The sequence below is a fragment of the Syngnathus typhle genome, linkage group LG20 (assembly GCF_033458585.1).
Source record: "Syngnathus typhle isolate RoL2023-S1 ecotype Sweden linkage group LG20, RoL_Styp_1.0, whole genome shotgun sequence".
NCBI classification, from domain to species: Eukaryota; Metazoa; Chordata; class Actinopteri; order Syngnathiformes; family Syngnathidae; genus Syngnathus; species Syngnathus typhle.
Window position 1 is genome coordinate 6,074,028 of NC_083757.1, and position 27,557 is coordinate 6,101,584.

General features: G+C 45.3%; 4 protein-coding genes across 8 annotated transcripts; all 4 read right to left on the bottom strand.

Annotated features, from left to right (window-relative positions):
* Nucleotides 1-894: 894 nt before the first annotated feature.
* Nucleotides 895-14,671, bottom strand: sfpq (splicing factor proline/glutamine-rich). 4 transcript variants are annotated; one of them, XM_061267897.1, is made up of 12 exons: nt 13,628-14,671; nt 12,837-13,025; nt 12,460-12,761; nt 12,203-12,298; nt 11,914-12,110; nt 11,751-11,835; nt 11,554-11,665; nt 11,442-11,490; nt 11,058-11,164; nt 1,262-8,877; nt 1,061-1,168; nt 895-982 (listed from the first exon to the last, which is right to left on the bottom strand). In XM_061267897.1, exons 1-10 carry the CDS (start codon nt 14,513-14,515, stop codon nt 8,767-8,769), a joined length of 2,136 nt encoding a protein of 711 aa, XP_061123881.1. In that variant the 5' UTR covers nt 14,516-14,671; the 3' UTR covers nt 895-982; nt 1,061-1,168; nt 1,262-8,766. The 4 variants fall into 4 exon arrangements, with proteins under 4 accessions (XP_061123881.1, XP_061123882.1, XP_061123880.1 ...); XM_061267898.1 differs by having other exon boundaries at nt 1,262-1,319; nt 12,837-13,028; nt 13,628-14,670; XM_061267896.1 differs by having other exon boundaries at nt 12,837-13,028; nt 13,628-14,670.
* Nucleotides 14,672-15,191: 520 nt separating this feature from the next.
* Nucleotides 15,192-19,064, bottom strand: lypla2 (lysophospholipase 2). 2 transcript variants are annotated; one of them, XM_061267973.1, is made up of 10 exons: nt 19,001-19,064; nt 17,790-17,880; nt 17,648-17,679; nt 17,282-17,347; nt 17,102-17,149; nt 16,958-17,028; nt 16,776-16,849; nt 16,590-16,691; nt 16,348-16,518; nt 15,192-16,271 (listed from the first exon to the last, which is right to left on the bottom strand). In XM_061267973.1, the coding sequence occupies exons 2-10, from the start codon at nt 17,865-17,867 to the stop codon at nt 16,221-16,223; spliced, it is 693 nt and encodes a 230-aa protein (XP_061123957.1). In that variant the 5' UTR covers nt 17,868-17,880; nt 19,001-19,064; the 3' UTR covers nt 15,192-16,220. The 2 variants fall into 2 exon arrangements, with proteins under 2 accessions (XP_061123957.1, XP_061123958.1); XM_061267974.1 differs by lacking the exon at nt 19,001-19,064 and adding an exon at nt 18,814-18,993.
* Nucleotides 19,065-19,246: 182 nt separating this feature from the next.
* On the bottom strand, nt 19,247-21,707 carry pithd1 (PITH (C-terminal proteasome-interacting domain of thioredoxin-like) domain containing 1). Its single transcript, XM_061267976.1, has 6 exons — nt 21,332-21,707; nt 20,245-20,288; nt 20,022-20,099; nt 19,815-19,919; nt 19,636-19,744; nt 19,247-19,569 (listed from the first exon to the last, which is right to left on the bottom strand). The coding sequence occupies exons 1-6, from the start codon at nt 21,518-21,520 to the stop codon at nt 19,468-19,470; spliced, it is 627 nt and encodes a 208-aa protein (XP_061123960.1). The 5' UTR covers nt 21,521-21,707; the 3' UTR covers nt 19,247-19,467.
* Nucleotides 21,708-22,131: 424 nt separating this feature from the next.
* On the bottom strand, nt 22,132-27,035 carry eloa (elongin A). Its single transcript, XM_061267902.1, has 11 exons — nt 26,922-27,035; nt 25,923-25,979; nt 25,735-25,847; nt 24,814-25,651; nt 24,600-24,711; nt 24,310-24,462; nt 24,128-24,225; nt 23,745-23,925; nt 23,511-23,640; nt 23,283-23,437; nt 22,132-23,207 (listed from the first exon to the last, which is right to left on the bottom strand). Exons 1-11 carry the CDS (start codon nt 26,991-26,993, stop codon nt 23,146-23,148), a joined length of 1,971 nt encoding a protein of 656 aa, XP_061123886.1. The 5' UTR covers nt 26,994-27,035; the 3' UTR covers nt 22,132-23,145.
* Between the last annotated feature and the right edge of the window lie 522 nt (nt 27,036-27,557).

Consider the following 27,557-nt stretch of genomic DNA (forward strand, 5'->3'; position numbering starts at 1 on the left):
GCAGGCACTCCGAGCGACGGCAACCTCAGCGGGGTTTTCTTCTCACTCCTCCGAACCGGAACGGCGGATCTCTGATAGCAGGCTCCGCCGATGGCCACGCCAACCACGCCAGGAGGTGGTGAGGGCGCACCGGCGATGCCACTCATGAATGCAGCTGTTAGCGCCGCACGTGGAGCGCTTAGAGGACATGGATGGAGGTGGCCGTCCTCCTTCGGCAAAGCCCGGAAGAAAGTGACTGCAGTTGTGCTCCACCTGTGTGGGCGGCTGCGACCATCAATGATTCATGAGTCTTATTAAAGATGGATGACGGCCAACGGTCAGGTACAACCCCTCCTGCCCCTTGTTGTATCCCTGACCGGGTCACTTTACAGACCGGAAATGGAGATGAATAAGAACTTGGAGTTCTTAAACATGTTCCATCCAGATGCTGATACTGCCTGATTTGTTTCTACCTCGACTGTACCATAACATCTATTAATTTCCGTTTTCATATTGTTAGCCATAAGTATTATTCCTCTATTTGTGTACATTCCTCACGGGTGAGTCTGGAATTTTGTGGTTCAGTAGAATCTGCCTAAAAATGTCGAATCTCCGTGTGAAAGGAATTCATTCAAGGTGTTTGCTTTTAACCGCAGCTCAGATGACCGTGAAGGTTCAAGTCTTTCACACGTCCCCCGTGCTCCGAGTGGTGCGCGTTTCAGTGTCAGGTCAGCGTGATGCAGACTCCCATTTAATCGGGCCACTGCGGTTGGATCACCTTGCTCGGGTTTCTGCGAGCTGGACCTCCTCCGGCGAAACTCGGCACCTTCTCAACACATTGAGCTTAAGGTTGCTTTTGAGCAAGACACTTGTTCGTTTTGATTAGACTGCAAAAAAGGAGAGGAGATTCTAGACTCAAGTGGAGCTTTTTTATTTTCTCATTTCAGAGCATCCATTCATTCCTGCGTCGTCGTCCGGAGTGATCCATCAAGGCGTTAGACCTCTGCCAGGGAAGGAGAAACTCCGTTAGTAAGATCTTTACATCGAGATAAATATACTGAGAATATAATCTCGCACTCACCGCGTTAATTTGGACGTCCTGGTGGTGAGTGCACGCAAACACGGGACCTCGCTCAGAGCTGTCGCCATTTCTGTGGTTCTTGCATCATTTTACCAGTGACCATGTTCTCTGGAAATCAGAGAAAAATTAGGAGGGGGCTACACATTACTACGCCATCGAAAACTAACAAATGTTTTTTTTATATAAACTCATCCAACCTACCATCATGGCGCAGTAAGGGGAACAAGGCTGGTCACCCTCCGTCGGCCAGTGGAGGCCCCTGTGGCGAGACACACGCGTAGTGAGAAGCGGACAGGGAAGAGGCAAACTGCTTAGGCATGTGTGTGAGTGTGTGTGTTTCCGTGTCAGATATGACGATATGAACATGCATTACACGAAGAGTGTTAAAGTTGGATGTGTGAGACGGCTACACTACACGAGCTCCTGAGTCGGCAGGAAGGATATATATATTTTTTAAGTCTGACAAAAGATATGTACGGAAGGCGAGAAAACGCAAGAATGAAATGTGCAAAGTAAAATCATTTGTTTCAAAATGGCACATATGTAAAAAAAAAAAAAAAAAAAACCCTGACCGATGTTGACTGCTCTTAAGGTATTGTCGCTGACTGGTGAAATTGTGCAGTGTGACCTTGCCGGAAGTTCAAGAGTGTCATATGGAGCACGAGTGGCGCTGTGGACCAGAGGTGGGGGAGCCAGTCAGTCAGTCAGTCATTTTGTTTTGTAAATTGTCCAAAAAAAATCCGTTTCCATAGTGTCCATTACCATCTTGCGAAATTACCAACATGACAAGTTTTACCCAAATCTAAGCGAGTCGCTATACCAAGTCGTTTTTTCTTTTCTTTTTCATTTTAGTCTTAAAATTGCTCATTTGCATCTGACTGGAGTCAAGTTGAGTGACTTGAGCGCCACACCTCTGCTGTTCACTTATCAAGCTGCAAGACTAAGTGACAAAACTCCAGATCACGGCATTCGTGACAGTCCCCGATCCCTGGCTAGTTTGCAAGCTAGGCTCCCTACACCAAGCGGCAACGGCCGCAACAGGCTAGGTCGTTTTTGCGGCCTGTCGGCGGGGCCCGCGGCGGCCGCGAGGGTGGTTCTGGCATCACACTGGCGTTTTGGGTCGTAGGACGCCCGGAAAAAAGTCTCGACCACGCGATTCAGAGAAAGCAAACGGAATGGCTCACAGTGCAGATGGACAGACAGGTCTCGGCAGCGGATACAACGCGGTACCTTCATAGGTAGCGAGAGGGTTACAATGGCCACTGTTGGCTGGCGAGACAACGCCCAACAAGAGAAGACCTCCAGATGGAAGTACAATGCCTGCAAGAATGACACAAGTATTCAGGTACGCACGCCCGCCCAACCCCACAACAGGCCTAGCTTAGGAAATGATTGCAGATGATCGCTACAAATGTTTGGCATATTTGTGCTGCACAAACCATGTTTACAAATATTTCTCTCATTTGACTCATGTCAAGATTGCAAACAAGCTTTTAGTTGAATATATGTGCTAAGATTGCGAGCCCCCAAATGGGTGTTGTGTGTCGTGAAAAAGAATCCAATTGAACTTGATTTGTTTTCAATTTTATCAATTTACAATTGTATCTTTTTTTCATAATCTAAGCAATGTATCGCCAAAACTTGTAAGGCTGGAAATGTAATGCTCAATATTAAATGACAGAAGGTACGATGAAGTCTGTCAGACAATTAGAAGAAAAGATCATTTGTTCAATTTAAATACCGTTTTTTCCATGTATAATGCGCAAAATGTAACTAATTTATTGTCCTAAAATCTGGGGAGCGCATTATACATGGGTACAAAAAAAATTAATCCGGATATGATACGGAGGCCGCCATTACAGATGCGCTTTCTTCTCTGCTGTTCACTTCAAACACGCTCCATACGAACACAATGCTCTGGTATCAGACGCTTGCTCGATCACCTGCTCGTTTGCTGTCACAATGTACCCTACACAAATCCGAAACATTTCTTTGCTATCGAGTTTGCTAGCGCATCCGCAGTGATACTGCCCGGCAGAATAACATCCGGTTGTTCCCAAAGATGATCTTTTTTCTGAAATCATTTTACATTTACGGACTTAAGGAGTCAAAATTTGGGTGCGTATTATACATGGGTACAGGCTCTTTTCCAGCATCAACATGCCATTTTTAGGGTGCGTATTATACATGGGGGTGCATTATACATGGAAAAAAACGGTAAGTCAATTTGAGAGTAAATTGGGACCAGATAATAAGACATTTATATCAAGTTTGTCATTAAAAATCAGACTTGAATACAAAACAGAGTCTCCCAAAAGTACATCAACAGAACACAGATATATGAAAGAGATTACGCCTGGTTGAGACTTTTTCAGGTCCTTTTTTTTTTTTTTTTTTTTGACTATCATCACTCCCACCCCATTAAGTACAAGAAGCAACCTCTTAAAACACAAGGACACTTGATCCCAAAACAACAAAGTCATATTGTACGAAGTAGAAATGTATTTTTTAAATAAGTACTACAAATATTGTCCATTGGTTAAAGTAAAGCAGAGTTTCCACCAAGCAGTCCAGTACATCGCGATGGTAATGGGGGATTTTGCCAACGTAGTATTTTAAAAACGATTTGACTTTCTGACCCTTTACGGACAAACTGGACTTTTTTTTTTTCCCCCCAGAATGAGTGTGCATAAATACCGATCGATTAATTTATCGTCGATTAATCGTTGCGGCTGCAAAAAAAAAATCAATAAAAAAAGAATGCAAAATTGCGTACAGTGGAGTAAGGAGACCGACCGGTCTGCTTGGTGGGAACAGAATTCAACATGTTTTAATTTTGTCTAGGTTGCGCACAATCGCAACTTTGGAACACAAAGCCCTCGAAGTACCATTGCCCTCGATGACAGTAACCAGGGTGCCGCTCGAGTGCACGTCACAAGGCAACAAAAAGTTTTCTAAGATACACTTGAGGTCTGGTTCTGAACGGCACTCATTACGCAGCACTACAAGCACACTTTCACACACACACACTGCTCGTTTTGACAGAGTTGCGGGATCTGCACTGCGCCGCCATTTGATCCCAAGTGTGATGCCAGAAGCCCTTCCAAGTGTCATGAGCCAGGACAGAGAGGAGAGTTATGGGACAAGCGTACAATCTTGGAGAAGGTAAACATGGATGAGCACTTACCTTGCTCGCGCTGTGTTAGCATACCTCTCTGGCTGCAGTGCAAACAAGTCCAGGCTTTACTGTTCCACTGACTTCTGCAGAACTACTCATGGAGCAATGTAACTTGCTGACTGGCCGTCTCTGACAAGCTGGCTGACGTGAGGCTAGCGCAGCGAGCTTTGTCAAAGACATGACACAGACACACACACACACACTGAAGCATGGCCGGCTACACCTGGGTGGATAAGGTTTAGGTCCACAGATTTTTGTCCAAAAAAGAATGAAGGTTTGGTATAAAGGAGTCAGGTTGCCAAACTCACTTTAGTCACAGGCCACATTCAAGTTCGGGCTTCCCCTCAATGTTGACTGCTAGACCATAAAAAGGTGTCGTCGCTGGACACCTAGTCAAAACTACTGTTAGTGCTTTTGCGTAACATTGAAATAACAAGCTGTCACAGTCTGATTGGAACTTTAGAGGGTCTGCGCAGATTCAAAAACTCACAATAAAATGAAATTACAGTCAAACCTCGGTTTTCGACCACAATTCGTTCCAGAAGGCGGTTCGAGAAGTTAATCGGTCGAATTCCGAGTCTATTTTTCCCCATTACAAATAATGGAATTTTCTTTTAATCCGTTTCAAGACTAAAAAAAAACAAATGCCTTTTTAAAGATTTTTTTTTTACATTTGCCCATTTTTGTCCGATCGTGCAACCGCAGCGCACCGCCTGGTCGCATTATTGTGACAGAGCCGTCGCTGAAATTTAGAAAATATTTTGAAAGTCCTGATGTACTTTCCAAAATTTAAGTGGACCTCAGTGCGCAGGGAGCTTCATTTGATCCGATCGTGCAACGGCAGCGAGCCGGGCACTCAAACGGAGTCAGTCGGCATCCGGGCCGCGCGGTCGTGTTTTTCTCGGGTCCTTTCGGCTCATCTCGCGAGGTTCGACCTCCGAATTTTGTTCGACAAACGAAGCAAAAAAAATAAAAAATCTCGAATTTTCCGTTCGAGAACCGGGACGTTCGAAAACCGAGGTAACTGTCTTGTAGTTTGTGAGTCTGCATTTCAACAACAAAAGCTACTTGCTCATGACTGGTGAGCAGGAAGTGTAAAGTGAGCGCTGTTGAAAGCGCTCAAGAATATGCATGACGGAACAACTAAGCTGATGAACCGACTTTAAGTTAACTAAAATTACCTTCGTATTAGTCATTAAAGATTCCTTCGTATTAAAAGGAAGTCAACTAAAGTTAGTTAAAAACCCGGCGTGGTATTTTCTTTGCAAGCTACAAATATTTTTTACGTTGACCGGCATCCGAGTTTTCAAGCGTCAGTCTATGGCTGCTGTAGACTTGGTAAATACTGCAGAAGAATAAAGTGCACAATGCAGTCAATGTTCAAGAAAGAAAAGAATCGTCCACCATGACAGACGATTGGCCGCATCACATTCACAACTATTTTATAAGAGAATGAAATCAAGTCATACCTTTTCCATCCACACCACCCCAACGAGTGCTACGCAAGCTAAGGCAGATTCGTTTTTTTTTTCTTTCTCTCTTTTAAATAAAAGCGCCAGTTCATCTGTAGTCAGCACAGACTTTGAATTGCTTGCTTTGGATTGTTCCTTCTCACCTTTAAAGATGGACAAACCTGTTAAAGAAAACAAATTGTACACCAGATAGACAACATTCAGCCGACGTTACAATTTTAGTCATCTATCGATTTATCTCGTTCGAAAAAGATAACTACGCGACAAAAGCAAAAGTATAATGTGGTTAAGCTGATCTCGAATCACTACGAGAAGACAAAGCGATATGTATCTCAAATCATCTTGGGGAAGCCATTTATTGGTTACTGCCTCCCAAGATACTCAAGCAAAAATATTAGGAACCATATTTTTTTTTTGTCTTGTTTGAAAACACTTTTGCATCTTTTAATGATGTGGTGGCATGTTGAATTTACCTTGTGTACGAAGCGCGCTGTATTAATAAACTTTGCTGCTTGACTTGTATTCATTTCCGCCTTGACCACTAGTGGGCAGTATAAAACACTCTGTACAAATGCATTTACATCGGCGGCTTCTTGACGTTGTCGGTCTACATGTGTCTCTGCACCGTTTGTGTACCAATATCCTTAGTTTTAAAAGGTTATTGAGGCTAGTTGCATGAGCCTATCTATGGTGTTTTTCATTTCACGTAAAGATTAAGCTTGTGGATTATCAGATTTGATGGCATTTAGTTCAACGTAGCGTCTCATTCTATTTACGTTGACTTCCAGAAAACTTGCCACCCTAACTAGATGGGCGCCAGAATTTTTTTTGCCCGCGAATCAGGACAAAAACTACAGCCCGACAGCTCATGTATAAAAATAAATGGAACGGGCCCTTGTGTGTTGAGTAACTACTGAAGACGGTTTTGGTAGAGTAGCGAGGCGATTTGGTACCAGGGACTGTAAAAGGCACATAACAAAATCAGCCCAAATTAAAAAGAGCCTCAATCACTTCAAAAGTAAGTGACATAAAATAGTTCCATTCATTGTTATGAGTCTACTCAAGAAGCTATTTGTTAAATATTGTAAAAATCTTACCCAACTCTTTAGGTTTTGAAAGTGTACTTTAGTAAAGTCAGGTCTACTGATGAGCACTGTTGCTATTTCTTTTATTTATTTATTTTAATCAGACCAACACGACATTTTATCTTGTCTTTAAAACGCTACATATTGATATAAACATACAAGCAAGCACTCAAACTGTTGTCAATCTTTTAAGCGACTTGCGTATTCGAGAAGACGTCAGTCACCATTCAAGTTTATCATGCACTTTACGGGATGGCGCAGTTACCTACCAAATTTCCAAAGGGCGCTACACTGACTTCAAAAGCCAAATGTAGCCTGTCACAATCTACCTTCGCATCTCTCGCTTGAGGTTTAACACATTTTGCTAAAGCACTACACAGCCTCAATTTCCTCCACAGTCCAAAACCTTTATAGTCCGTCAAACCTGTTAAAGAAAGAATGCAAAGAGCACGTCAAAGCAACAATGCAGAATATACTACAGATGGATAATCCAAAAGCTAAAACATACAACTAGAATCTACTTGGTGTATGAAAACATTCTCTACAGATGCATTTTTTATAATGTCCTCTATTGGTTTTAAAAGCCATTTGTGGGCCAAACTGGGCTATATTTTTTTAAATTTAATTTAGGGAATATCAGATCAATATCTGAAAATGAGCGCCACTTACGAATCGCTCTTCAAGCAATTTAGAGGGAAGCTCAATGAAAGAGAAAATACGACACAGATGATTTAAAACGTGCCGTCGAGCCGTTCCATCATATCAAATTAAGGATGCCCAAAGAACTTCAAATATTTTAGAAATGAAGGCAGCAGCCATGATGGCTGTACAACAAATATGTTAGTGGGAGGTTTTTTTTTTTACCTTTTCAAAGCGTTCTACAAGCATAAGCCACAGTGGAACAACCAATCCTGGAATGTAGAAAGCGGCGCTGATCTGGTCAACAGATGATGGTTTGTCGGTTGTCCGGTTGTCCACTCTAAGGGCACTAACCATCCCCCCTCCCCCTTTTTTTTTTTTACTTTCTTAATCCGATTCCGATCATCAGTGTCCTGTGTGAATCCGGCGTAAGCTAATCAATCAATGGCGGTGTCCAGAGAGAGTTCAATGAGTGCCAGAACTGTCCTTCAGAACAGACTTGGTCTTCAGACTTGACAAGATGGGTATCCCACTCCAACTTTGACAAAGATGTCAAATATAATCAACAGATTCAAGTTGTTGTCGCAGAATTGTTTGCTATGAAGCATCAGAGTGGTCAAGTACGGTAGCAGTAAGGAGCGGTATCGATTGCCGAGTAGATCAATATCAATCTTCTGACCAAGCAATCAAGACAACGATTGCGAGTTTGGGTCACGCAGTTGTTAGAGAGATGATAGTCTGCTTTCTGGCCACCTTGAAGGTGCCCTTGAGCAAGGCATTGTCCTTTGACTGCCTCTGCAATTGCGCCTTGAGGATTTATCACGAGTCAAAGTAAAATATGACGTCTGTCGTCATAACTACCTACTAAAAATGCAGCTCGGTTGTTTATGAACAACGCAGCAAGAATAAATATTAGGTTTGGCCAAATGGAACCCATTTTTTGTCTTTATTGTAACATGCTCTGAAGTGAATGGCACAAACACAGCCATGGAGAATTGAGAAGAAAAAGTACAGTTGGCGACGAAGCACAGAACACAGTACATCTACAAAAAGAATTATACAGGGGGTAAAATACAGCTAAAGGGAAACTTAATCTTCCTAAACTACTGGCAATACAAAATAAAAAAAAAAGGAGTAAATTGGTCATAAAATGAAGTGTCAAGCTGGAACATTAGGAACTTAAATACAAACTGAGTCATCATACTTGTTTGAGAAGAATCTGTACCAAAAAAAAAAAAAGAGCTGCAGCGAGGAGCGTTTAAAAACGCGCTTCTTTTTTTTGTTTGTTTGAGAAGAATCTGTACAAAACAGATATGCTGCAGCGAGGAGCGTTTAAAAACGCGCTTTTTTAGGGGGGACGTCAAACTCTTCGCGGACCCTGCCATAAGCGCCGTTACCGGCCACCATTCCTCGGGGGCCGCCCTGAGCGTAGCGCTCGTTGCGCTGTGCGGGGGCAAAGTGCCAGTGAGGTTCGGTGTTCAAAAAGGGTTGGGGGGGGGGGGGGGGGTGCAGTGCACAAGCACACAGTTCATGTCCATGTTGGAGGCAGACGTATGCATGCGTGTGCGTATCAATGTGTTTGTGTGCATGTTTAGAGTTTTTTTGCGATCAACAAAAGCAGCAGGCCACACATCCGAAGAAACCGTTCGTTCCAATATGAAGGTCCACAGGCGCCGCAGGTTACATACGGAAAAGGAAGAGAGGGTAATGCTTTCATTAGTCAATGCCTCCCCTCGCAGCCCCGGCGGTACATGCCAGGCAGAGGCTGCACTCGCTTACTTGTTAGATCGGCTATGGTAGGGCCCCGTGAAATCCGCAGAAACGGCCTTGACGGAACGTGAAGCATTTTACCCGGGCTTAGCAAAAATTCAGAAAGAAAAAAATCCAAAAAGCCCAAAACGGGAGTTCTGACTGGCCGCTTAGACCCACTCCCCAAAAACCAGGAAATTAAATAGCAACTTATCACATCTTCACAAATGAGCCCTAAAGTGGCTTTAGTTTTCTTCAAGCTGGGATTTCAGCAATTGTGTACATTTTGACGGATCTCAATGGAGTCTGAATAAACAAAGCCAGATTTCACGGGGTCCTACTTTTTGGAAAATGCTTAGAGAGGACAAAAAAAAAAAACTATGATAAGATGAAAAGATTCAACTTGAGACGAATGAGGAACAAATAAACGGGTGCAAACGAATCGGCTCGTTTGCCGTCTTCAAGAAGACGCGGCGTTACGGAAACATTTCCCTTTCTCGTCAATGTTTCCTACGGTACACTACAACACACTCCCACAAATGTGCACCGTTGACTGCAAATTAGAGTCGTAAAATGAGCACACACATCATTTTTGGAAATCACAGCAGTGGAAAGTAATTTCGAGTCAGTTTCACATTTAAACTCGCAGTCTTGAGAATTTCTCAGGCGTGATATCAAAATGTCAAGACAGCTGTTCTTGTTTTCCCAGCGGAACGGACAAAAGGTTGACTTTTCACGCTAGCTGTTGCTCATTTTAAATTGAGCATTGTGGATTACGAGTGGCCAGGAATCATTGGCCCTCCAAAAATCAGCCTTTGGGTGAGCCCAAAAAGCAGCATGCTTAGCATTGCGTTGGCAAAGACGGCAAGCCACATTGGTCAATTTGGAAGAATACACAAATGTGTGCGACATAATAGCAATAGCATTAATTCAGGGGGAAAATATGACCCGGACCAAATTTTGACGTAGGACTTTTTTTCCCCCGGCCCGACGCCAGCAAAAGAGTCTCATAAGATTTTCCCTTAAGTGACAAGATGTCACAACTTTGAAGAAAGGCTGAATATATAGCAAACTTTTCATCAACTCTAAAACTATGCTCATTATGGAAAATGCACTTCATTTTCAGGTGGAAAATGACACTACAAATATTCGCCAGCAGTCTGTCACTTCCTAGGCAAGCGAGCCAGACGTAGAAGATCAACTGACATTTCAATGGTGCATCCCTGAGAGAAAAAAATAAAAACCTGAGCACTCAAGTCACAATGCTACGCCTGCCCCCACAGGTCTTAATTATCTTAAATGACTTCTTGTTTGTGGTTTGGCCGCCAGCCGACACTAAACACGCTATCTACAAATATCAAGAGAGAATAAATGCCTGTTTGTGTCATAGTAGTGGCTTTGTTGCACTAAAGGAGCACAAAAACACACAGCGGTCGATTGGATTTCTTCTCATGACGCTCGCACGGCAATATACTTGAAAAAGATTGGTAGACACCACGAGACCCAAAAAAAAAAAAGTGCCTGTCCAGCTCACAAGAGACAGGGCTTGCAGGAGCGACCCACAGCACAAAATGTTGTCAAGATGACAGACGTTGTTAAACGGCGTTTAGTGCAGGCTGTCAGTCAGCTTGAAGCTTAACCACTGAGAGCAAAACCACGGGGGGACTGGCAGGCCGATATTGAGAAGAATTAAATGTACCAATGGTTTCCACCACAATCAACAAGCAGTGAGAGCATGTGAACATAATGCCTGGCACAACCCCCCCCTCCCACCAATCCGACGATTGAGTCGACTAATCTGCTCCAAATAAAGTTCCCGGTGGAGGGGAAAGTCCAGACACAAGAGTGGTTTTCCCGAAAGCGGGATACCTTACCATATCATTGCTCATCTGGGATCCCGGAGACGCTCCCATTGCCTGCTGGGCCTCATATCCCATCGCATTCATGGCGTAGGCCTGGCCAACGGTGCCATAGGCCATATCTGGATTGGGGAAACATCTATTACCATCTCGGTCGAGTCACTCGAATAAATACGAGCGCTTTAGACTAGTGGTGTGCGCTCCCAACAGTCAAATTTTCAGAGGTGTGCCATGTTGACTGGCAAGGTGATTGCGTCCAAAAGAGACTCGATGCCGCCACCGGGTGGCCATCGTTGGTGTTACTTTCCCAGCTTAATGGATCAAACCAGCTTTGATGGCACTCATAGGATTGCTTTGATTGAGAAGGGAACAGTAGTCAAATAAAGGAACAGAACCTACCTCCCATAGCCAGGGCAGCACCAGAACTCATCCGCATGTCTCTCTCCCTCTGGACAAATAATTCAGAAGCGTTACAAGGCGGCTCTTTTCATTTGCACAATGTTGAACTCACCTCGATGAAGTTGCCAATCCTGTAGCTTTCTTCGCGCTGGCGACGCATCTGCTCCTCCATCTCGCGCTTGCGGAGCATCTCGTCTTCTCGCCTGCGACGCTCCTCCTCTTGTCTGGGGGAGACGACACCATGAGCACGGGCTACCGCGCGCACCTGGACCAAGAGCGCAGGTGCTCCAAGCAGATGAACAACAGCACCTCAACTGCATCTCCTTCCTCTTCTGCATCTCCTGATTGTGCATCTCTTCCATGCGCCGCAGTTCCTCCTGTCGCCTCAGCAGATCTGCGAAGGAACATTAGATTAACTCGGGGTAGAGTGCGACGGTGGAGATGGGGCATGAGGTAGCCTGGGTGGTCTTACCCTGACGCAGCATGTTGGCCTGGTGCTCGTGGTAGGCCTCCTCCATCTCGCTCTCGAGCTTCTCGCGGGCCTCCATCATGTTCTTGTCTACCTGCTGCCTTTGCTGCTTCTCCATCTCATCCAATGCCTTCCAGCGTTTGGAGTACTCAAACTCAAAGGTGCCGGGGCGGGCAAAGCGAGGGGGTTCCTCGCGTTCCCTATTGAGAGAACAAGGATGGGAGGAAATTGTTTGATTCAAATGTATGTTGCACAAAGAGGATGGCAAAAAGATGACAAGCGACATGCGTACACTTGGTATCTGGGGTTCTTCTGTGCCAGCTTCTCTGGAAGTCCATCTTGATCGTCACACTGTTCAAGGGGCTCCACAACTACGGGCCTTGGTGACCTAAAACAAAAATAGCACAGTATGATCTTTTCAGTATATCTCAACAGTTTAAAGACAAACTTATCTCACGGGCGGGGCAAAAATAGACTTTAGCATAAGTTTATACACTGTAATGCATTCAAGATTGACATCATGTACATTTTATAAAAAAGATAACTTGCGTGGTTAGCAGAAAGACGCCCTCGTTGCACCGGTCCAGGGCCTTCCTGGCTGCCGGCTTGGAGGCAAACTCCACGATGCCCTTGCCGGTGGAGCGTCCGCGGTCGTCAACAATGACGACGGCCCTCTCAATCATCCCAAACTGGGAGAAGGCCTCCTCCAGGAGCTCGTTGGACACGAAAGGCGACAGGTTCTTGACGGAGAGGGCCGCAGAGTGTGTGGCAAAGCGGACGCGGAGGCTTCTGCCTTTCATCGGAAGGTCGTCCAATTCGGCTTTCGCTATCTCGGCAAGTGCACGGGACTCCTAAATCAATGCGTTACAATAATTTATGACCAGATACCATTTTCTTACATTGACGTTAGTCATATTAAAGCTTACCAGTCGGATGAAACCAAAGCCTTTTCCTTTGTTGATAAAAACCTCACTGGGCTCTCCATACTTGGCAAAAATCTTCCTGAAATTCTCCTCAGTGATGTCATTGGGGAGGTTTCCGACAAACAGACGGCACCGCTGTGTGTAGGATTTCTCGCCAGGTTTCAGCAGCATGGACAGTGTCGCCTTGAATTCCTGCTAAATGCGTGAATAAATACGTATTAAAAAATAAAATAAACAACAGAGGACTTTACCGCACAAAAATGCAATCCGACATTGTGGAAAACAAATACGTCACGGCTGGTTTTCTTCGTCGCCATTTTCACGTCCCCCACGGCATTGTTCGCTCTTTTTTTCCCACCATGGAGCGCAAACGACCTCGATTCTACGATATTACGTACTTTACATGGGGGTGCGGACAATCGTATTAAAAAAATAAATTACCAAATGACGCAAAATCAATATATAGGTGAAAAAGGCGATTATGCAACTGACTTTTTCACCCAAGATGGCGGCAGGAAGTAAACACGACGGGTGCGCTTGAATTTATCACTCAGTACAGGCACAGCAGTTGCGCGAGACAAAGGCGGTGAAAATATTAGTGCATAAATTCGTTATAGCACCACCCGGTCGGACTGCAAAGTAAGAAGAATAAAACACAACGCTTCAATAAAACAAAAGATAACTACGGCCATTTCCTGTCGAAATACACGATGTTTAAAAAATATTTAAGCGTTTTTAGGTCGTTTGAAAGATGGGTTATTGATGTAAATGTGGTGAAAAGTACAAAAACTAACTTGTGGTTGCTCTTGCGCCGTGCTTGTACCCGGGGCGTCCAACTGCTGCGGCTGTCCTTGCACCGGTTTATTAAATATAGTCATCTGGGGCCCAGTCTTTGGGCCTGGCCTTTGATTCTGCTGCTGGCCCATCCTCTGGTTCGGTTGGATTTGCGATTGCATGCCTTGCCGCGGGTTCTGCTGCGGACCCATCCTTTGGTTCGGCTGATTATTTTGTTGGCCTCCCCTTTGATTTTGCGGTTGTCCAGGCCTCTGGTTCTGCTGATTTTGTTGTTGCCCTCCCCTCTGGATCTGTTGATTTTGCGGTTGGCCTGGCCGCTGGTTCGGTTGCTGTCCAGGCTTCTGGTTTTGTTGTTGTCCAGGCTTCTGGTTTTGTTGGTTTGTTTGAGGGACTTCTTTCTGATTTTGTTGGTTTTGCTGAGGACCTGGCTTGGGACTCACGAGAGCAGCTGGATTCTGCTGCTGGGGCAGTTGCGAGCCGTTAGCATTTTGAGTTGGTGACTTGAGCTGCGGATTCTTGTTGGCCTGGTTCGGTTGGGGAGATGTGATTTCTTGCTTGGGCTGAACTTTCGGCTCCGCTGTAGGGGTTGTCGGCTTTTCTTGCTCCTGCTTCTTGTCCATCGGGCCTTTCATGGTGAGAGCGGGCCCGGGAGTCGGCGGTGGGAGGCCCTGCATGCCTTGGTTGTTTTGTGACTTTTGGGGGCTCGACTGCTGTCCACGGTTGAAGTTGTTGTTTCCTCCCCGACGGTTTGTGTTCTGGAAAGGGTGATTTCTAAAATTGGGGCTTCCCATTATACCTCCCCGCATAGGACCGCCGACTCCACCGCCTCGGCGAGGCTGGAATTGACTCATCCCCATTCCGCCACGGTTGTTATGAAAATGAGGCATCGATCCTTACTATCGAACAAGTATTCCAAATAGCACGAAAAAGGGTTTTGAAGTTAACACGCAATGCTCACCGCGTCTAAGACGTGTCAAAGATGGCGATCGTCGGTTGAACTGAAAGCCCTTTTTTCTTCTTCAGATACAATGGCCCGTCCTTAACGCGTGATTGGCCAATACTTTCTCTCTCCCACTTGATTGGTCTATTATTTTCCTGCTTCACTTCCTCCAGACCAAACACCCCATTGGTCAATTCATGAAAGTGGACGGGACAAAAATATGTCATTTCCGGAAGCCATTTCGTTTAAAAAATGCTGTAATTCATCAAATATGTCAATATTGCTACGCTGAAGTAATCATAAAAATGGTGAAACATTTTTAAAAGTATATTGTAATTATAGATTTTGCTAAATATACGGATATTACAAATACTTTTACTTTTAATTTTGCAGTTTGAAGAACCAGTGAATATTTTGCCCATTGCTAGTGCTGCTGTTTACACAATTTTAAGGCTCACCAAAATATTTATTTGCATATTTCCCTTTCATTAAGAGGTCCTGAGTTAGAAACTATATTTAGGCCCCACTGAGTGGAGTTTGCATGTTCTCGTGTAATTAATCGCGATAGAAAAATCGATGCTTCACTGCGTCCTGAGGGAACAAACACACTAAAGGTTACACAATGTTTTTCCTTGTCATTTATTCTGCATACAGGTGCTTGCAAACAAGACCACCAGTCTCCTGTTACTGGATGGTCATCATATAAACAATACAATAAAAGGATGAGATGACAACAGAGGCAAAACACACAAGCAAAAAAAAAAAAAAAATTGGATACACAAAAATATTAAACTCAAACCCAGGAGAAACCACATGAAAATGTGCAACAAACATCGTCACACATTCGGAATAATCACATAAAAAAAAAAAAAAGTTAGGCAGCAGTCTTAGAGGATGACAAACAACCGTTACTCAACGTGTGACGCGACCGTGACATTCAATGATTTGTCAACAACAATCAAATCGGATGTCTTTCCTCCTTTCCCCAAAGATTTTCCAAAAAAGTGCCAACAGGGGGGCACAAGCGTAAAAACAACATTCACGGAAAAGGGGGGGGTGAGAACACAGATCACTTGACATGTTGATTTTTACGCACGTGACTCCTCACTCAGAGTGACACTCTAAAGATCAAGTTGTTCAGGTTAACTTTCTTTCCTAATTTGTAAAATCACTCTTCGATTATGTTCTTCTTACCACCCTGTCAGTGCATTGACATTTTTGGAAAGTTTTACAAGTGAGACTTGATCAGCGGGTTAGACGGTTACGTTGCCAAAGGAGGGAGATCGACTTCATTTGCAATAATAAGCATTTTTGACTACAAATAAAAAGGTCAGAACAAAAAAAGAAAACATGGAATGGGAGTGAATGAGGACAACCGGAGGTTGACAAGCAACACAAAAAGGGAAACGTGTTGCAAGAGGACACAGCGAGTTGATCAACAGGAATGTTCCATGTTGGGCTGATTTTCTCCCTCCAATGGCTATGAATTGCAAAGATGAGCACTGAAGTTTTACTTTTAAGAATCCAATTTGTGTTTGGAAGGAAGGGGTGCTCATGGCTGTTTCCTGTTTGGGGAATGACAAAATAGGGTTGGGCGGGGGGAGGAGGTTCGGGGGTCAGTGTCATCGGTGAGGGGGGGGGGGGGGATGAGGTCAGATTCGAGGCAAGTGCTTCTCAATGAACTCCTTCACTGCCAGCATCTCCTGCAGAGGAACAAAGAACGTTAAGTTGATTTTGTGTTATAGTCACACGCCCCCTCAAAAACTATTAGCACGACACCTGAGGGCAGGATGCGTGAGAGACCCCCGGGTAGCTTTTGAAGGTGATCATCTGCGGGTTGATGATGTACTTGAGCTTCTCGGCCGTCATGGCGCCAAACTGCACGGGGATCATTTCGTCCTTCTCACCGTGGCACTGCAGGATGGGCAGGTTCTTGCTGCCGCTTAACGCCTTCACAAAAGAGACGCCTCGCATCAGCGTGAACGTTTCGCTCGACTTGGATCACTAACAAACTGGTGTACCAAAGGGAAGGTCTTGTGAAGCGGCAGCCAGCAGCTGAGGGCCACCACGCCGGCCAGTTGGTGCTGGCAGGTCAGAGCGGTGTACAGGGACAAGGCCCCGCCCTGAAGGAGGAAGCAAGTGAAATGGTGGGCTGCGTTCTTGAGGAATCATCGGACAATGAAGAAAACGTGCAAATGGGATCCAACCTGAGAGAAACCGCCGAGCATGATGCGGTTGGGAGGGATCCCATTTTTGGCCTCATGCTCGATGATGGCCTTGACTGAGGGGAAGGCGACAAAAGTGCCAAAATTAAACATGGAACACAATGCCCAACAGTTTGAAATGAGTTTATTTTTTGTTATCTAAACGGTCGCTCGAATCGACTCACTGTCATCAGCCGCCTTTTTGATTCCGTATTCGTCCTCGGGGGCTTCGGGGCTGAGACCCTTGAGGTCGAACCTGCGGCAAAACACAAACGATCAAATGTTGCCGTCTGTCTCGTTGCGCTTGCCCTGGAAACGACGCTTCTTACCAGGCGGGCATCGTGGCGTTCATGTTAAGGGTGACGGGGATCATCGGCCTGGGGCGAGGTGAAAAGACAACAAGTTACCCGTGTGGATTCAGGTGACCAGTTTGGCTTGTTTGGACGGAACAAAGAAAAAGAAGGAAGATAATCCCACTGTGGAGCGAGACTCCTTCTTTGGACACTCACGCATGAGGGCAGATGAACTTGACGTGAGGCAGTCGGATCCCCGTCAAGGTTTCAACCCACCCGTGGCTGAAGAACAAAAACCTCATTAAATCATGACAACACTTCTTTTTTTCGTTTGCAATTGCCTTTTGAGATGGGCGATTTGATTAATTCTCAGCATGTGCATGACAACACGGAATTGACAGAAGGGGCCTCTTTTGCTCAAACAAAGCTGGTCTTGTATTTGGAAAGAACCGGATGTCGCGAGAAGATGTTTTCGCTGTCGCCGCAACGGTGCGGTGCGACTACTCCACTTAAATTTGCCCCAGTTTAAATACACTGTGGGTAATTTGATTTATTTTTAACCCAGAATGAGACGCTACTTACCCTGTGTCTCCCAATCCATGAAGGAAAATTACCTATAACAAGAAATGGAAAAAAAAAAAAATGCATATGAAATCAAATAAAATCTAGATGTATACTACATGTCTACTTGGGCTGGAAGGCGAATCGAGTTATAAGTACTCACCGCTGCGGTCTCCTTCTCGTTCCCGGACACCGTCACAGCCTCGGCGAGCAGCGGCGCAGACATGTTGTTGCCACACATACACCGTGAGAGTCTGCAAACACAAACGAGGACGCAAACTTGCAATGTGAGCGCATTCAAACTCTTTATTTTAAGCAGCGCCAACCATGTTAGCATTGCATGTTTCATACTTTCCCACACAGGGAAATTTAATTCAATACACAGGCTGTTAAATTTGGTTTCAGTTGGCCCCACCTGCCTATTGTATCGAGATAACAGCTTTGGGGCACCCAGTTTATGAGACGGCAAAGTCATAAAAGTCTCTCCTTGATGTTCTTTGACTATGTGATGATGCGGACTCAGGCGGGGCCTGACGGCAAGCGGAAATGCAAAAAGTTAATGTGTAAACCTCCCATTGGATAATCCTTGCCCTTAAAAGTTAAGATTTCAACTGTATCCGGTCCGAGTGGCCTACACAACTGCGGGACTTACTCGTTTTTACATAGAATTTGGAATGCTAGGAAACAATGGCTCACGCTCGCCACTGCGGGAGGAGGTCAGTAGGTCAAAATCAAGATTTCAAATGGCCCATATAAGGAGTTTACAGTTAGCATCAAGCTAGTGGACTAATTCAACACATTCAATAATGGTGGAATGCCAATAGACCTCGTGCAGATGGCTGCCAAACAGGAGGATAATCAAATGCGGCACTGAGTGACAGCCCCCCCCCCCCCTTTCTCTTTCCTCCACGCACCATACAACCGCAGTTTCGCGAGCTACAACAACGAAAGGGGGAACCGGCGCGGAGGCGGAAGCGGGGCGATGCGCGGTTATCAAGCCGGATGAGGACAATGGTGTATTCTTCCTTCATTTCTCGTGATGGCTTTCAGCAGTACAATAAAACTCTCAATGCCACTGACCCATCATCGCTTTGACGTGGATTAAAATCCCGATTAATCCCCCCCCCCCCTCCAACCCACACAGACAGACAATGTTAGCATGTGCTAAAACTATTATTATCTGCTACCGGCGTCTCCGTCCGTGTGTCAGTCCGCGACGATGAGGAGCTCAAACGACGCAAAACACCCGCCGCGGGTCTCAAAGAAGATCCGAAAAGGAATGAAAGAACAGCTCCGCGAGTAAAACGCGGAGGAGAGTTTGAGGGGGGTTGAAGCCGCGGCCCGCTAGTAGCTCAGTGAAATTGTTCTACTCACCGCTCGATGTTGTTCTAGTTCACTACCAAGCGGAACTTCCGGTTGACATCCGCACAAGCGAGGGGTGGGGCTTGATATGACGTCATCCAAAACCACGCCCACAACCATAAACCAGGATTTAAAAAATGAATATAAACGAAATAAAACTTGATGGAGTATCAAATAACGCTAACAATAAAATAATTGCCAATCACAACTTTTCAAGCACCTTTGAGGGAAAAGTAATTCAACAAACTGCTCACTTGATTGTCAGTTCTTAGCTTTTTATTTGAAATAGATTACAAACTCTGGTGAATTCTATCTCTATTGGCAAAGAAACACCCGTGAAAGCTCATCAAACTTAAGCGCTCTGCGTCTGCCTCGCACTCGACCGGTTCGCCAACAACACGCGGCCGCAAATGCGTCATTGCGCTGGTTTGCTCTGCGCCAATGACAGCCTCCTTCTCTTCATCCTTGGGCGAGAAGCTTCAGGAAATAAAGTTGGTTTGCGGGACAATGCTCTTCACCTTATGATCGGCGGGATTCGCCGTCGCCTCGTAGGTGCAGATCGTCACTTTGTGTCTGTGAGCCTTCAGAAGAGGGAAACGATAGTCAGCAGCGTTCGATGAAGCAAAAATGTTTTTATCAACTCTGACCTCTGAATATTCTCCCCTGAGGCCGATGTAGTAGATCCGGGTGCTCTCGGCACCAAAGTTCTTGGAGATGTGGATGGAGAGGTGCTCGACATTGGAAAAACGAGCAATCCTGCAAGTCAAATGTAAGGAGAATAAAAGTAAATACGTTAGTAATTCGAGCCGCGCTGAACGAAACTCACTTGGTGGGGTACTCCAGCTGAGCGCCGGGGTCTCGGTTGAGTCTGAAAGCTTGTTCTGGTTCTCGGCCGGTGTCGTCAAAGGACATATGAGGGATGTTCTTGTACCTGGAAGGAAGATATTAACGTAATGCATCGAATATATTACACAATACTTGAAGACAAAGTAAAATGTTGAATCCGACCCCAGAAGAAAACCTGAGCACTCACAATCGTATCTCAGCCGGATGCGAGTCGTCATCCTCTCCGGAGATGATGATCCCTTTCAGTTTGACGCTGCCAGTAAACCTGAGAACGGAAAGAAATGAAACGCAAAACAAAATGAGACGCAGCAAAAAGCTGCAACGCAACTCTGCCGCGACGAATAAACCATGACACTTGCAAAACTGTGAAATTTGACAATTCCTCCTCTGTGTAAAAGATTAAAACTCACGGAATATTGAACAAGAGCTCTTCGTCTGTGTCACTCTCCACAAACTGGATGGGGGGAAAAAAATAACACTAGTTACTACATGGCCGAATAAATGGCTTCAGTTTTGCGGCAATTTTTTTTTTTCTTGGTATGGCGCCGTGAGTGGCTGCGTCCCAGCAGTGTTCTCTCTTTTCCTCTTTATTTCCTTCTTTTCTCCTTTTCCTTTCTGTCTTTTTGTCCATTCGGCGATGCTGGTGCCTTCTACCGCACCTCGGTACCTCTTCGGATCGGATATTTTATTTATTTATTTTTCTTCCTGGGACCGGGATCATCGGTCGAGACCGGCGTAACTCTACGACGGCTTCCTGCTTATCTGGCCAGTGATGACCGGGTCCCTCGCCTTGGCCGCAACCCCTGTGGGGAGTCCGCTCCCTCGTGCTCGTCGGAACCAACGACTTTCGCCATGCTAGCCCCGTGGTGACCCATCTGCACGTGCCCCGACTGGGTGCCCGGGACGCTGCTCACACGTTTGGCTGCTTTGTGATGTTTTCACTGATTCATGACCACGGTCCATTGGGCGCCGTTGAACTGGACTGCCCTTACACCTGTCGATAGACCCCGTGGAGGCTATTTTGTGTGTTTCGGGTTGTATAGAGGGGTGCTGGTTGGCCGCTATTGCTTTTTTTCCTTTGTCTTTTGGCTTTGATTTGCTTTGATGGCTTTTATCTTGTGCACTTTCTGACTTTCTTTGTGGCGCCGTTGTGTGGCAGCCTTATGAGAGCCTATTGAGTTGCGCTCATGCCATCTGGGTGTCTTTTGTGGTATGGATACTGCTGGGGCCTGAATTTCCCCACCCCTGGGGATCAATAAATATTCAATCAATCAATCGTTGAGCTTTAAGCAACATATATGATATAAAATGTACAAAAAAACAGAGAGAGAGAGAGAGAGAGAATAATAACGCTCACAGGCAACATATTTATTCTATACAGAAACAACCAATATTCCTACAGTTTACATTTTTGTCTGTAATATACTGCCCTCTGGTGGCCAAGATGGTACACCTAAATGGGTAATCAATGTTTCAATCGAAATGGCGTTTTCTTACCTTGTCGCGGTCCTTCCGCTGGTCCCACGGCTTGAACACCAGCTTGCCGTCGCCGTCCCTGCTCTCGTTCAAGCACTGCAGCTTGTCGGTGTCGATGCGCCGATACAACCCATACTCGACGCCCCTCTCGGCTGGTTCGTGGGCGCCCTCGCAGCTGCAGCCGTGGTCGTGGTGGTGATGGCCGGACATGGAGGTGAAAGACACGGGGCTTTTGCGTCCTAAAAGCCCGGTAAAGTGCCAAATGGAGTATGGGACTGAGACGCCAAGGCTCCTCGAGGATTCTTGCAATATCCTCGGGACGGAAACAAGTTATACTTTCGGGTGCGAGACACGCCGACTTCAAAACAACGCAAGGTTGATGTTTACTTCCGGGTTGATAGTTTCAAAATAAGATTAATTTCCAGCAGCGGTTCTTCAGTCTTTATTTAAACAATTCGTGGGCCAAACCTTGTTTTTATTTATTCATTCCTAGGGTTATGTCGACTAAATTATTACTTTCTCCCTCATTTCTATTTTATTATGACGTAATTTATTCTATTATTTCCGAAATATTCATTTTAAACTCAAACAATTGACAAAAGATATGTTATAAAGTACTATTTCTACACTACAAAGTGGAGTTTAATTATATAATTCACTGTAATAATGGAAAAGTATTTTAAATTCATGAATATTTTTAATGTTATTGGCAGTCAATAAATTAACCAACTACGTAACGTGCATAATTAGGAATTGACATTTCCACCTTCTAATCTTCAGACAATTATAGCATAAACTCACATGACAACAGGAGCACACAGTTTGGGCAAAAAATTCCAATTTAATAAAAAAATGACCATAGAACATTTATTAAAATCTAGTAAAATTACAGGTTTTCCATCTACTTCCTTTTTGTGCGCCAAAGACAAGCAAGGGGCATTTGATCTACGTCATTAATAGTGTCATAAATACATCTCTGAAAATAAACTAATTGTGGGTTGTTTTCCTCATCTTCTGGTTTGTCACAGTGAAGCAGATAAAGTGGATATTTACACACGGGGGACACGCACAAACAGTGGACAGCAGGAAAGAAGACTTTAAAAAGAGCAGTGAGTTGATCCTTTTGAGCCCCCCCTCTCATAAAAAGTCAAAACACTGTATTGTGTGACTTCAGCGCAGTCAGTGAATGCTTTGCGTCATGCACTCAATTTAAAAGACAGTCATCACGTTTTCATTCAAAGCGGATATAAATACATAAAACAAATGAGCAATTCCTTATTACTTTTTTTTTTTCTTTTTTAAAACAATGTTGGTGTATAAGAGCCTCAGACCTGGCAAGGGAGATAATACTCAAAATAACATTTGCATGAAATGGGCACAAAATAACATTTGTATGTAACACTCATTTGTGGGTTGATCCTATGAACAGCTTGGACGTCTGGGTGAGCAAATCGAGCGCACTTTGTATAATTCCTCACGGGGGCTGCGTTGTCATAACTTACCCAAACGTCCAGGAATGCAAACATTAGTAACTCATTTGTGCACAGGTTATACCAAATTGGTGGCCACAAATTTGCGGGCGGATATTTCTTCTTTCCACAAACGAGTAAATGATGTTATGTCTGGTGTAAATTTGTGCCATGTTGTCCTAAAATGAGCGTTTTGTTTCCACACTGAAACAGCTGTTATTTAAATAGCGATTCAACAACAACAACACAAAAGCCCAAGTCAAAAAAAAAAAAGTTCTACCCCTTTCCCTCCCGTTTTGATCCTGCGAAAGTTCATGTTTAGCCGCAAGACAACGCCTTGGATAAAAAGCTTTCGATTCGGAACATTTATCGGCGGGAGAATCTGTTCTTGAAAGCTTTGATAGTTTTGGCCATCATGGGGGCGATTTCTGGAGGTTTAAAAAAAAAAAAAAAGACAAAATGAGATGTTGGAGTGACTCGACAAGCAACATTTGAAGACTTACTTTTCACTTGGGGCTTTTCCCGGAGGGCCTGTCGTTCTCGTAAGGCTCCGGCGCTCAATGCTGGGGATTGCGACGATCCGGGTGAAGTGTTGAGGAGTGACGAGGACGACGACGGCGGACTGGACCTGCCGGAGTAGTCGGTGGCTGGTCTTATTCTGGAAGGAGAGCCAATAAAATCAGATTTTTTTTCTTTCTTATGATCTTTGAATGTTTCCGGATGTGTCTGACTTGATAGGCGTGGCGGCGTTGACAGAGTCCGCTGAAGAACCGTTGCTGGTCCCAAACCTTTCTTGCCGGCGGCGGACATCCCGAGGCGGCTTGGCCACGGAGTTGACGTACGCCATCTTGACTTGCCGCTCTGCCAGACAAAGAGTAATCTGACTACTTTGCAAAGTTACTTTTTCAAGGTAACCGTGGCGACACTGAAAAGGGGGCGGGTCATATTGTGACAAGCTAATCCACCTTTGGGCTTGTTGGCGTGCGCCATGCTAATATTCTGTGTGAGCCGGCGCAGGCGCGCCTCCCGCTCGTCGTGCAGCCGTAAGTACATCTCCCGCCAGGACTCGTACTCCTGGGGCGTCTCTCGCTTGAAGTCGCGCTGACAGTGACGCATCCACAGTTCGTTCGAGTCCTCTATGAACCACTGGGCAAACGGCATGAAACATCTGTTTACGATCACCGTGGATACCGTAGGCCCAAAATGGCTGCCGTATTTATGCCGTTTCAATTGTGCACGTATGACAGAATAGATAGGCTTGGTCATTCGTAGAAATTTGACACGTGTGGAAGATATGTCGATGTTTGAATCTATAGACAAAATAAAGGAGCAAGCTAATGTGTGAGACCTGATTGCTCTGCTCGATGCGGTACAGCTGCTCCGGAGTGCAGCGCTCCAAGACCGGCCCCAGGATCTCAAAGGGGACGCCTCCCACCTCATCGATGGCTGAAAGAGCGCCCGACACACTCAGCGGTTCCGTTCAGGAGCAGAAGAGTCACTTGGACTTTCAGTTGGTCTGATTGAACTCACAGTCAATGTTGTTCTGGAGCACGCGGATGCACTGCTCGTAGAGCGTCATCATCCGCGGGAGGTAGGCGGTCTTGGATCCCGAGTAGACCACCATCTTGGAATTGAAGCGCTTGCCCGTGAAGCCGGCGTCCTCCTCGTCGTTGAATACGGGTCCTGGAATGAAGAGTCGGGCAATTGTGAGGCGCAACAACGACATCGCTGATAGAGTCAACCACTCCCAGTTAGCCCCGCCCCCTTTACCCATTCCAACCTATTGAAACACACGCAAACTTTCTCATCTTGTCGTTTACCTTTCCGCCTCTGAGGGGACAACGGCGTGATGTCGAAGGAAGGCAGAGGTCTGTAATCGGGCTGGATGTCCGGCAGGGGGATTTCGGGAAGTGACAGGACGGCCTCTACCACCTGTAGACAAAATGTGGTTAGGGGGACGCTGAGCCTTATTAAATCACAGCTGCATTAATGAAGGGAAAACATGTTTCAAAATTAAAAACAAAAACAATTTACCCTTTTTCGTTTTTCCGGCACAGTGGAAGAGGCGCCCGAGTGAGACCTCTTTGTGCTCTGCACGCCGTTTGCTTTGATCTTTTTGGAGGACGAAGGCAAGGACGAGGAGGCGGGAGGTTGAGCGTCGCGCCTGGAAGACGTCGGCTTTGTCGTAATCGTGGCGGCGCGAGCGTGCGAGGATGAAGATGCCGGTGTGCTCTTCTTCTTCTTCTTTTTTGCAGAAGACGTCGGCGCGTCGTAGGTAAGGAAGGACTCAAAGGACTTGGTGGGCGTCTCAAAGTCATCGTTGCCCTCCTTGCTGCCCGGCGAGTCCGCCTGTGCTTCTGCTCCCTTCCTGGCGTCCTCCCGCTTGCCGCCGTCTGACTTCCTGCCATGCTTGGCTGAATTTGCGGGCGGACTGCGTTCCCGGTCGGCGTTGCGCTTCTTTCCATCGCCGCAGCTCGTGGGCATGTGCCTCTGCCGCGTCTCACTGTCCTTGACGCGGTTCGAGTGGTCGCCGTGGTGGTGGTGGTTCTTGTCAGCTTTGCTGGGCTTGCCATGTTTGCGAGGAAGCGGCGGCATACGGGGAGGGGGCGGAGGAGAGGGGCTGGGCTCGGGTTCCGGCCCGGGGCTGTCGTACTTGTCGGACTGGTCGCTCTCAGGCTGCGGGGGGCTGTACTGCAGGCGCCGGGGCGGTGAAGGTGAGTAGTTGGTGCGATAGCCTCGCTCCTCTTCTTCTTCGGCGTAGGTATCCTCCTCTTCATCGGGGGAGGGGTCACGCCGCCGTCTACTAACGGCCACATCGGCACTTCGAGAATGTGACCGTGCTGCCTCTTTCACCTGACTGGTGCTGCTTCGACTATCGAGAAATAAGAGAAAAAAACGAGCGAGGTAATGTTTATCAATCCAGAGCTTGTGCAGATCGACAAATGATCAGCGTACCTGTCGGCCGACTGCGGGACGAGTTTCTTCCACTTGGCCACCAGGTTTTTCGCCATCTCGGCGGCTACTTCATGTTTGCGGAAGGAGTTCACAATCTTTCCCACTCCAGTTGCCTGGACAACGCAAAGCGTTACTTGAGATCCAAAGCCAGATGAATGCATAAAGACACACAGGTAGGTTAAGCTCACCACCAGAATGTCGACGGTCATGGGCAGCTCGCCGAGTCTTTTGAGCGTCTTGAGAAGCTAAGACATGAAATACAGAAAAGAAAATTTTTTTTTACTGGATAGCAGGTGATAGTCTCGAGCTGCTTTTGACTTTAAATATTATAAGAAGCACATAATAAACAGCTAGCATAACTGAAGTCTGTATTCCGATTTTTTTTTTTATGTATGTTAGCACGTTGGCGACTACAATGACCTACAATGGTCCGTATCCTTAATCAACCTAAACGTCAATTTAAATGAACTGTGGGGGGTTTCCTGGATAAAAGATAAGCAACAGTCCTTGACTTAAGTCAGGTGCATTCTTACAAAATAGGCAGTTAAAAACATTTATTATATGTTTTTGTTTTTGCTTACATCTTTCACATGTGACTATCAAACGATGCTTTTAAATGTCATCGGAAATTAAGGAACTATACCAGGCATCTGAACAAAAGCATCTCAATAGATGTGTTAACATTGTATATTAACTAGAATACATTGAAGGATATTGAAAAAAGACAAAATGAGTCTTATTATGACATTGACGGCCCAATATTGGGGCGAGATATGGAAAGAAATGAATAAAATACAAGAAAACAAATGATTGGATGAAGCAGTCAAGTGCGTACAGTACAAAAAAACAATCAAAACAAATGTATGTACAGATATTAAGTCAACATTAGGAATGCTATAAAAGGGTTGTTCTTTAAATGCAAACATAAGACTACTCTAAAACTGAAGATTAAATAATGTAATAACGTAATACTGCTTGATGATCTCAATATTACTAATATAGTACAGTGTCGTCACAAGATGACCCAATAATCCCGATGTCTATGAACGCATCGCTTCAGATCCTCTGCCGGACCTGCCAAGGCCTCCGCTACATTCGGGGTACTGTTGACAAATGGCCTCGGGTTGGCAAAAGCCCACTGTTAAATACTTCACCGAACCCCTCGCTCACATCTGCATATGAGTTACCTTGCGCGGCTCCGGGCTCTCCATGAGCCGGGACTGAAGTCTGTCCACTGTTTCCACCAGCTCCTCCGCCATGTTTACTGCTGGCAAATGCTGGCCCCGGAAGTGGCTTCACCTCAACGTCAGCGGCGAGGCAATGTTTCCGCTTGTTATTTTGTTATTAAAAATTGGTTTGAGGTGCGATGGAAGACTGTAACATATAATCTGACGTTTAAAAAAAATCAGATCAGCAAATAATATTAAATGTTTACGGAGTGCTCATGGAAACCGGAAGTAGCTGAGAAACCCCACCTGCTTACGTCAGCAAGTGTTTACGTATTTGTATGCATTTATTTGATTTTAAAAACTTAAAACATATGATTTATTCCTTTAATGGATTTTTTAAAAATAGAACTGATAACGTAATGTAATGAAAACATGTTAATGTAAAAGGAAAAAATATACAGAATTTCGTCAGAATGTTTTAAACGCTAGTCTTTAATATAACTGACCGGATAATCACGTGAATTATTTTTCTGAAAGAGTGGCATTTTTTAAAATATCTTTTTAACGTTAATTATCATCTTTATTTTTATTACGTTCACCGATAACACGTTCAACCGCTTGGGGGCAGCAGATACATCAATAAGACTATATTTA